Consider the following 11,244-nt stretch of genomic DNA (forward strand, 5'->3'; position numbering starts at 1 on the left):
TACCAGGGCATGCCCATCACTATTTATGCCACAGCATTCAGGACCAGTTGAAGCTTCTGGGTAGTCTTCAAGAGCAGCTCTATGTAGAGCACATTGCAGTAGTCAAGCTGCAAAGTAACTAGGACATAAATTATTGTGTAAAGGTCTGTTTAGTTTCGGAAAAGGTGCAACTGGGGCACTAAATGGAGTTGTGTAAAGGCCTTTCTGGCCATAGCCGAACACCTGTTCTACAAGCAGGAACTGCAAGTTCAAAACGACTTCATTCCAACTGCATATCAACTTTGAATGAAAAATATAATTGAGTATCATAAGCATACTAATTACATTGAATCCCAAACTGGAAGATGACTTCACCCAGAAGCTTCATGTAGATGTTGACAAGGAGGCAGGAGAGAGAAAAACCCTTTGGTACCCACAGGAGGGGCCTAAGGAGTGATCTCTCTATCTCAACCAACACTGACTAGACTGGTTCTGGAAAAAAAGAGAGAATTGTAAAACAGCACCCCAATTTGCAACCTATGGAGCTGGCCCAGATGGATACTGTGGTCAATGGTATCGAAAGTTGCTGTGTGATCAATGAGCACAAGGATGGATGTGCCATTACCATCCTAGCTCTACCACAGGTCACTGACAAATGTGACCAAGGCTGTCTCAGTACTAAATCCCAGGCTAAAACCTGACTGAAATGGGTCTAGATCAGGGGTAGTCAACCTTGGCTCTTTCATGACTCGTGGACTTCAATTCCCAGAATTCCTGAGCCAGCTTAGCTTAGCTGGCTCAGGAATTCTGGGAGTTGAAGTCCACGAGTCATAAAAGAGCCAAGGTTGACTACCCCTGGTCTAGATAGTCCCTTTCCTCCAGGGTTCTCATTAGCTGCAAACTGACTTATCGGCTCAACAAACTTTCCCAAAAAGGGATAATTGGAAACTGGTTGGTAATTGTTGAAAACTATTGGATTTAAGGACAGCTTTTTGAGGAGGGGGTGCACCGAACGTTACCAGATATCTGAACAGGCAAAAGAGAATAAGGACAATTGGAAAGGAGGGAAATGGGGTGGATGGGTGACACACTCACACAATATTTACTTTCATTAGAGAGGAACAGATTATGAGTAAACAGATACACATTGGTAGTCCTGGCTGTTTGCCTAGCCTGCTCTGCAAGGCAGTTAGAAGGCAAAAGCCATCAGTATGTAGCTAATTTAGGTCTTGTCAATTTCAAGCATTAGTGAAAGTCAGCCCATGGTACTATTCAGATAATTAAGGTCGAAGAGCAGAGCTTGTTTAACTTGCATTGGCACTTTTTCAAAAAGCTGCTGAGGAAGAAATAACTTGGAGATGCTAAAAAAACTGACATTTGATTTCAAGGCTATGCCCGGCCAACGGTACCACTTCCTCCTTCGGTGAGGTCAACACTATTACTGGCCCCCAACAGCAAACTGCCTCCCTGGCCACTTTTACAATCCAGGAGAAGCCCTGATCCCATAAACAGGTTGAAAAGCTGACAGCATAGAGCAGGGCTTTTCAACCAGTGGTACGGGTACCACCTGTGGTACATTGGCACCAGGCAGGTGGTACGCGACCATCCTAGAAAAGTGGTAGCAGGGGAGGGGAATGAGCTGAACCGGTGGCAGCACTGCACAAACCTGAGCGAGAGATGGCTGGAGCTGCAGGGCTGTCAGGGTTCAGCGGAAGCGCCAGGATCAGCACTTCTTCGGGGCTGTCAGGGCTCAGTGGAAGTGCCAGGATCAGCGCCAGGCTCCAGCTGGAGCTCGGCGCTGATCCTGGTGCTTCTGCTGAGCCCAGAAGTGCCGATCAGTTGGAATGTTGCAGCCTCTCCAGGTCACAGTGTCCCAGGGTCATGTGAAGTGACCAAAACCTGCTGCAGCCACCCAGCAGACGGGGAGGAGTAATAAAAGCCAAACACCCACCCCACCCCCAATGCCAATCCTCAACAGAAATGCTCAGAACAATGAAAACCTCAGACAGGAGGAAGAGTGCCACTGGGTGGGCAGGCAGGTGTCTTGCTCAGCTGTGGCTTGGGGGGCACTTTTTTCAGTGCCATGGTAACTTCAAACAGTCACTAAGCGAACTGTTGTAAGTCAAGGACTACCTGTACTTTATCACTTTTTTCCTTTTGGGGGGGTCATCAAGTTTTTGACACCTTGCTAGGCAACTGGTGGTACTCGGATATTGCCATATCCTAAAAGTGGTACAATGGGTGAAAAGGTTGGAAAGCCCTGGCATAGAGAACCCTATCCACTTCCTTGGAAGTCAAACTCAGATTAGAATCTAAATTTGTTTGCATGTTAAACAGGAACCGCTTTCACCCAAGAAAATCCAGAAATGGGAAATGTTTTATTAAGAGTTTAGATGTCATAAAACCCTGAATAAGCTTTGGGATTTCCTCAGATTTCTTCATTAAGCTGTATATAAAAAAATTAAAGAACATGTAAGATTAGTACTCTACCTTTAATATTTGCATATTGCATAGGTTATGGCATATTGGAAAAACACTGTAGTCAATACATTTTAGATAAATATTGTCATGTTTTCCCCCTCACCATTTTTTAAAAAAGTATCAAACTAGATAAAGAGCTCTAAAGAACCCCAAAGTCACCACTTCAGAGCACTTTGATTATTTAAATAAAATTATTACTCAATTAAGGTTCAATAGACATGCTGCCATTACAGAAGTAGCAATATAATATGGGATTTACACCACACAGTTTGTTCTGAATTTATTAAAAACTCTCTCCCATTATTGTGGTTGAAACAAAATCTAATAACCAATTCTGTCAGCTTCTGTCATTGGAGCACAAGATGACTGACGGAGCAGAAATATTATTCTCATCCCGGTTTTTCAAGAGTCACGATCAAGATCATCATTGCGTGGACATTGATCAATTGCAGTAACACAGCTTTTTTAAAGGCTCCCTATTTCATCTTCTATAGCTTTTATACATCTGCCAATACTCTCTATGTCAAATGAAATGGACTAAGAAAGTCATCTTCGAATGTTTAAATCTGGTTGTTGTCCTTAGCTGCGAAGCCATGTCCGACCCATCGCAACCCCATGGACAACGTTCCTCCAGGCCTTCCTTTCCTCTACCATCTTCTGGAGTCCATTTAAGCCAGGGGTGTTAAACTGCCAGCCCGCGGGCCGGTTTCATCATACTGAAGCCGCACCCAACCCATTGCCAGCAATGGCAAAACCAGCCCGATACATTGCACGACATCACATGACATCACGAGTTTGACACCCCTGATTTAAGCTCATGCCTACTGCTTCAGTGACTCCATCCAGCCACCCCATTCTCTGTCGTCCCCTTCTTCTATTGCCCTCAATCTTTCCCAGCATTAGGCTCTTCTCCAGTGAGTCCTTCCTTCTCATTAGGTGGCCAAAGTACTTGAGTTTCAACTTCAGGATCTGGCCTTCTAAAGAGCAGTCAGGGTTGATCTCCTCTAGGACTGACCGGTTTGATCGCCTTGCAGTCCAGGGGATTCGCAGGATCTGGTTTTGGGTATAATGTTACAAAATTCTGATGCTTTTTTTTTTTTCCCTACCAGAAATTGATGCTTCAGATTTAGAACCACCTTCGTCACGTGGGTATCGCTAAGTTTCTTCGCTAGGAATTCTGGGAGCTGTAGTCCAATGTAATTATATCTCTTTTTTTCCTTCCTTACGTGAAGACGAGTCAGCCACCTGCTGTAGAAACCGGAAGATGACGCTTGCAGAGCAGGAAACGTCGCTACATGATACGTATTAAGCTGTCACGCGTGGTGAGCGGCTCAGCATGAACGGGGTGAAAGTGACGCCCCAGCGCGAGGGGTTTCCCCCTCCCCAAGATGCGCCCCTGCCGGCACAGGACTTGGCGCAGGTCCGGCTTTTGATCTCGGTGGCGGTGGCCGTGTTCGTCGTCTTAGTTCTGGGTGAGTTTCAGCGCGCCCTGTGCAGCCCTCTGGCCCTGCTCGGCAGTTGCTTTGGAGCGGCGCAGAAAGCGGGGGAATGGAAAGTGAGCCGGAGCGTTTCATCGCTCTGTCCCTTTATAGCAGTGTTTCTCAACCTTGACAATTTTAAGGCATGTGGACTTCAACTCCCAGAATTCCACAGCCAGCAATGCTGGCTGTGGAATTCTGGGAGTTGAAGTCCACATGCCTTAAAATTGTCAAGGTTGAGAAACACTGCTTTATAGCACAATTGCAAGACTGGCGTACACAGCATGATGATTTGAAGATAGGTGGCAGTGGGGCTTTTGTGAGGTTCATCAGTGGGTCTTGCCGTAGAGATGAAGAGGAAAAACTGGGTATATTAAGAAATACCCCTAGATTGTAGAGAAACATCTTGCCGTGTTTGGGGAATGTCTGGAAGGAGAAGTAGTAGATTGCTTCCAAATGTATTAAATTTGAACTTCTGTATTTTCTTTCTTCTTTTAACTGAAGACTGCAATTAATGGTCTGATTTGGGGGATTTTTTTTTTTTTTTTTGCAAAAGCTGTATTCCTTGTCAATCTTATTTTTTCTGTTGTTTTTCTATTCTGGCAATTGACTCCAAACAGTCTTCTGCTGTCAAGATAAAGTGGCTGGGAAAATAAGTATTGTGATACAACACATCTAGCAACAGGCTGGTGAAAATTGCTTTGGACTTTGTTGTGAGGATTTTATAGTATTTAGTAATGAAAATGCAGGAGAAAGAGAGCTTTTAGGCAAATTTAGAAAGTGAGAAGTAGGCAAATTTAATTGACAAAAGGCTTGTGATTTCTGACAAGATAATTGTAATTTGTAATTCTGGCAAAGTAGTATATTTATCATTGAGTTTAATATTTTAAATGAACTGGTATCCTACTACAGTGGTATTTAAAAGTTTGTAATCTTTTTGAATGTTCACTATTTCTACATAGGCATGATCTAAACTGTGATCTGTTCTCCACTAGAAACTAGATAAAGAAAATCCTGTTAAATGAGTCAAAAACATATTTGTATTTATTTATTTATTGAGGAAAATGATCCAAAGCTACATATCTTTGTGTGGCAAAAGTATGCCATATATGAACCTTAACAGTCTTTTGGGTGTCAATAACTGCAACGAAATGTTGAGCAGTCCTGCACACTGATTTGGAGGAATTTTAGCTCATTCCTTCTTAACAGAACAGCTTCAACGCAGGGATGATGATGGACCTTCTTGCATGAACTTCCCACTTCCACAATATTTCTATAGGATGAAGATCAGGACTTTGACTTGGTCATTCCAGAATATTTAATTTTCTTTGCTTTAACCATTCTTTGGTAATTTGAGTTGTGTTTGGGGTTGGTGTCTTCCCGCATTCCTAATCTTAACCCTAACTCTGCACAAGCATTTTATCTTCAACTTCAGTTCAAGAACAGATACCCTGACATTTTGCTGTAGAATATGTTCATACTATTCAGAATTCATACCTCCATCAATGATGACAATCTGTCCTGGTCTATGGGCAGCAAAGTAGTCCAAACCATGATGCTGCCACCACCCTGTTTCACAGAATAAGGTTCTTATACAGGAATGCAGTGTTTGCATTTTGTTGAACTAATGCTTTTCAGTCAAGCCAGAAAGTTTTAATTTGGACTCATCCATTCATAGAACATGCTTTCAATATCTTTCCAACTGACCCATCTGGTCTTTTGCAAATTGCGGATGGGCAGTAGTGTTCTTTTTTGAGAGTAGGTCTCCTTGCAGCCCTGTCATACACATCACTGCTGTTCAATATTCTCATAAAAAGTGACATTCATCAATACAAGAAAGGCTTTAGTTCTTTAGATGTTATCCTGGCGTTCTTTAAGACCTCCCAGAGCATTACACATATTGCTTTTGATGTGATCTGGTTGGTTGACCATTCCAGGGGAGGGCAATAATAGTGTTCAATTGCTTTCATTTGTACACTATCTGCCTGACAGTGAACTGGTGGGATCAGAATTCTTTGGTTATAGTTTTGAAATGTTTTGAAGACCAGTGAGCAGCAACAACTGTTTTTTGGAGGACCTTAGAAAAGTCCTTTATTCAAGCTACAACACACCTCCATGTTCCTATGTTGAGAAGATCAGATATTGATAGTGAATACCCAGAATTCTGTTTTTTTTAAATAAAGCAGGACGTCCCATACTTGCACTTTACATTGATTGAAACACCTGGCTCTAATTTTCCCTTCAAATGAATTAATAATTCTAGACTCGAGGTTTACATATTTTAGCCACATTTTAGCTCTGGGTCATTTTCCTCAAATAAATGAACAAGTATAATGTTTTCTATTAATTTGGTTAATTGTGTTCACTTTATCTAGTTTTAGGATGTATGGAGAACACATAACATTTTAGATCACATTTATGCAGAAACTTTGAATATTCAAAAGAACTCACAAACTTTTAAGCATTACTGTATATCTGCAGTAATATATATCTTAAAAATATTCTTATCTTTGTTTTGAATGAAATCATTATTCAGTATAGACTTTTGTAAACCTCCCTGGGGCTTATATTTATAAAAGATAAATGACTAAGACTTGTTTTTAAATAAATATACTTGTTTGATATGCATGTATTTCTGATTTGGTGTTCTTATGTTTCTAATCTGGCTAGTATATAGAAAGTGGAAAAAAGTGAATTTTACAGGAAATAAATGTTGTGAATTGCCTGGTTATTCTGTCAAATCAACTGTTTATAACACAGAGAAAAGTTATAAGTTTGAAAAGAAATCGCACATTACTTAAAAATGACAACTTATACTCTGTGTATATACGTTGAAGTAGCTTTAGTTTTAGACATTGCATGAATCAAAATATTTTCATGGATAGCAATATTTATTCATATAGCTTAGTTAATCAGTGGATTGTTTGTCTTTTTCAGTAATTTGGAAAATTTTCCAAGCAAGAAAGAGCAGTCGGACAGCAGTGCTTCTGGCTGGTCTGTGTGACTCAGGAAAAACTCTTCTATTTGTTAGGGTATGGAAGTTTCTTTCATAATTCTTTTAGACTATCTTTTAGACTAATATTTTGCTGTGATTTTTTTCCATGTTATTGGAAGATTAAAGTTAAACACTTTTAACTTCTTCTTGCTTTTGAAGCTTTTGAAAGCATTAGATCGGTAATTTTACTGAGAATATTTAATTTTGTCTCCTTTCTTTTGATTTCCATAGCTCTTAACAGAAAATTTCCGAAATACTCAGACTTCCATAACTGATAGTTCTGCCTTGTACAGAGTAAAAAATGACAAGGTAAGGATGGAAATATTACATATTGTGGTATATAGGTATACATGTATGAAAGGATTGTTATTCATTTGAAATAAACTCAAATAATGGTAGAAAGCAATAAAAATACATAAGCCTAAGCAAAATACTGCCTAAAATTGCTCCATGATAAATTATTTATTGCTTCTCCTGTAGAATAGGAATGTGACTTTAATTGACCTTCCTGGCCATGAGAGCTTGCGGCTTCAGTTCCTGGATAGGTTCAAGGCTGCAGCTAGGTAAGTTTCAAAAGAATGGCTCTATTAGTATTTTCAAGACATTACCGATGTATAGACTTATCGGATTGCTGCAAATAAATAGAAGGATCTGATGAAATATGTGCATCTCATTTGTTGGATTTTGTTCATCTCTCCCTCTTTTCCTAAACTTTTTTGTCTTGCTAATTGGAGAAGAGGAGAATGTCAAAACAAAACAATTCACATTAAGATACCAAATTTTGACAGTATCAAAACTTATTCTTAGAAGGAAAAAGTGCTGATTACAAGCAGTCTTGTATTGTGTGTGTGTGGGGGGGGGGAGGGTTTGTTTTGCTGATATACCACTTGAAGGATAACATAAGTTAATATCACCGCACTGCATTTTTTTTTGTATAGGGCAATTGTGTTTGTTGTGGATAGTGTAGCTTTCCAACGGGAGATGAAAGATGTGGCAGAATTTCTGTACCAGCTCCTGACTGACAACACAATTCTGAAAAATGCACCTCCCCTCTTAATAGCCTGCAACAAACAAGGTAATGCCTGTCATCTCTGAAATAAGATGGCCTTCATTTTAGATATAATTTAAAATGTTTCTGCTGATTAGTATTTTGCCATGCCTTTCATAAGGTATAGAATAAGTGCACATTTGGAAACTGGTTTCTGTCAATCCTGGTAAACTAATTTACAGCTATTATCTATTTCTGAAATTTGGATTATGATGGGAAATCATGGTTTATTTTAATGGCGGTTTATGAACTCAGCCAATTGGCCAGATACAAATATAGCTATTATTTATACATCTGGATGGATATCAACAACCTGGTACTAAACCACTGTGTTGCAGGGGTGAATTCAGGGTTTAGTAACTGCCCTTTTTTAAGAACTGAGTGATGACTGTGTCTGGATATAATTGTGTGACTTTCCTCATTTCATGCAATTAGATTTGCCTTGGTGAGCTTGTCTGATGACAACTCAGATTAAGCCTTCTCTAAATACCTTCCAGTTTCTTTGGAATGCATCCCCTAGAGTTCAGAGGCCTAGCAGTGTCATTAACTTTTAGAAAGTTCCTTCAAATGTATCAAGCCATTGTTATCTATAGCACAGTATTAATATGTTTTTTTTCCTTATTCCCTTCCATAGATGTTACAATGGCAAAATCTTCTAAGCTCATACAGCAGCAACTGGAAAGAGAGCTGTAAGTTCAAAGGATCAGCTTATCAGGGGTCACCTTCATGCACTTTTCTTTAGGTGCAAGGTTACTGCCCAGTAGTGATGAATTTTTAAAATTGTTTTCATGTTGTTGTTAAGGCACAGTGGAAAGTAACATTGAGCAATGAAAAATAAAACCAATTTTGCCTGTAGAATTTCCAAACTGTTCTGATGCATGAGATCAGCTAGAGTTTTAAATAGCAACATACATATTAATTTAATCAAGTCTATAGATGGAGCATATTTTTTAAACATTGCTTTCAAAAATTATTCAAATGATTCTTGATTTAGTATCTCAGTTGGGGTCCTCCCTCCCTCCCTCACCACTGATTTTTTGTTGACTCCTGGAGACCTCCTGAACGAGTCCCCACAGTTTTCTTGACAAGATTTTGGAAGTGGTTTGCCATTGTCTCCTTCCTGAGAGGGTGTGACTGAGTTCCTATATTTAGTCGCTAAAATATCCAATTTTACAAAATTGTATTTCTTTTATAACCTGAACGGAAAATTATAGTTTTATTTATACTATATAGTTCACATTGTCAAATAGCAGTGGTTACTTTGTTTTCTCACACATATACCTGAGTCTCTTCCATCCATTAAAATAAGGAACACTTAAAAGTATTGCCATAATTTGTTTTGTGTTTTCAAATTAAATTTCTGAGATGTAGCACAAAAAAGTGTTTTCCTTTGTTGAACTTTAAGTTACCCATTAAAGCTAACCCTTGAATCATTATAATCTTATTTGTGATAATCACCTGAACTGACAACATGTTGCAAAGATGTTGCTGAGAGGAAAATATAATTTTATTCTCCTTTTCTCCACTTTTCCTGTCCTAAAGCACATTTAAAGAATTAAAACTCTTGACCAATTATTGAAACTTACATTTAATTTAATTATGATTGGCTATTGCCAGATTTCTGTGTGTTTTGGCTACAAATATCTATGATCTAATAGTTAGGTCATTTTTCCAAACTTGGATCATTCATCTGATTTATTTATTTCTGTGCCATGCTTTTTCTTGGGCAGCTCAGAATGACTTACAAGGAAGCAGTCTTAAAAACAGTATAGCCAACAAAACATGAAAATAATAAATACAAAAATTGAAGTAAAAGTTGTTTTGAAGGGAAAAAAAACAATAAAAGATAATAGTTTGGTCCTGGAGAAGTTGTGATCCTACCCATATTAGCTAGTTTCATACATATTTCTCTCTAAAGATTGTGCAGCCTGTCAACAATGCCAATATTTTATTTTATGCAGATCCATTCTCTTCGTCTAAACCTTTTCTCCTTTTTTTACAGCAATACCTTACGAGTGACTCTCTCTGCTGCCCCAAGTACCATGGATAGTTCAAGCTCGGGATCTGTCATTCAGCTTGGGAAGAAGGGAAAGGAGTTTGACTTCTCTCAGATGCCCATGAAAGTCGAATTTATTGAGTGTAGTGCCAGAGGAAACAAAGGAGAGGAGGGTAGTTCTGACATTAATGACTTAGAAAAATGGCTAGCAAAAATTGCTTGAGCTTGAGTTTTTAAAAGGAGAGGTAGAGAGGAAGGTGGAAAAGAACATCCCCTGGAAAAAGTAGGAATTGTAATGAGACATGCAATTTAATAGAGCAAGAACTTGAGTTTTAAATAGCAGTTTGGCTAGGAAAAAGATGCACATTTGGAACTGTAGCAGTGGTGAGGACATTCAGTTTTTGCTTTCTATTCATTGTTCACAGAAAGGCACCGTTTGAAGTATCCTTGTTCTTTAAATATAGCCTAGAAAAGTGTAGCTCCTTTTTAGCTTCCCATTCTCATTGTTGCAGATAATTTTCCTACTCTATTTTAGGAAAAGACCCTTTAAAAAGGAGAATCCTTGTTACACAAAAGTCACAAGATGAAAAGGAACATTTCTAGATATTCCTAGATTCAAATTCCTTTGCTTCTGCTTTCCTTCCAATAGTCACCTCATATGAAATGTTTGTGATCCATGTCAACTTGTTATTCCTTCATTTTCTAGAAAATTTTATAGGACTCTGGCATGAGTAGAATTTAGTGTTGTAACTATAGTAATGTAACATAAAAAGGAATAGGTGACTACTTCCAATATTCTGTGCAATGCCTAGCAGTGTGGCCATCCTATCACTTGATATGTGTTGTTTTGCTTCTAAAAATTGACTGAATAATTGGTACACAAGTTTAGAAAATCCTTCCTTCCTTCCTTCTTTCCTTCCTTTCTTTCTTCCTTCCTTCCTTGTGATGTGATGTTTTTATTACAGTATTTAAAGTGTGCTTCTGATAGACAGTCCCCTATTGTTTGTGTGATACACATTTAGTTGAATTACTAACTTCTTAGCAAATGTTAAATTATATAGCATCTTCATGGAAAGAGAGTGCCAAGATTGTAAATCTACTAAAATGTAACATGCTCCCTTCTGAGCATGTTACATTTTAATAGATTAAAAACTTCCATTCGTGCTTTAAGATGTGTCATTCCATTAGCTCTTGGAAGATGTTTGTCCTATAGAATGTTCAGTGTTTAAGAGAAGGAGTAACCATTAGAACTGCATATCTGTGGTTC

At 38.7% G+C, this 11,244-nt stretch overlaps 1 protein-coding gene across 1 annotated transcript; it reads left to right on the plus strand.

The window, feature by feature from the left end:
* Positions 1–3,746: 3,746 nt before the first annotated feature.
* LOC107300779 (signal recognition particle receptor subunit beta-like) lies at positions 3,747–10,878 on the plus strand. Its single transcript, XM_015830071.1, has 7 exons — positions 3,747–3,932; positions 6,876–6,970; positions 7,165–7,242; positions 7,414–7,496; positions 7,872–8,008; positions 8,616–8,670; positions 9,984–10,878. The coding sequence occupies exons 1-7, from the start codon at positions 3,797–3,799 to the stop codon at positions 10,198–10,200; spliced, it is 801 nt and encodes a 266-aa protein (XP_015685557.1). The 5' UTR covers positions 3,747–3,796; the 3' UTR covers positions 10,201–10,878.
* Positions 10,879–11,244: the final 366 nt, after the last annotated feature.

This window comes from Protobothrops mucrosquamatus, unplaced genomic scaffold (genome assembly GCF_001527695.2).
Source record: "Protobothrops mucrosquamatus isolate PMUCROS unplaced genomic scaffold, P.Mucros_1.0 scaffold8417, whole genome shotgun sequence".
NCBI classification, from domain to species: domain Eukaryota; kingdom Metazoa; phylum Chordata; class Lepidosauria; order Squamata; family Viperidae; genus Protobothrops; species Protobothrops mucrosquamatus.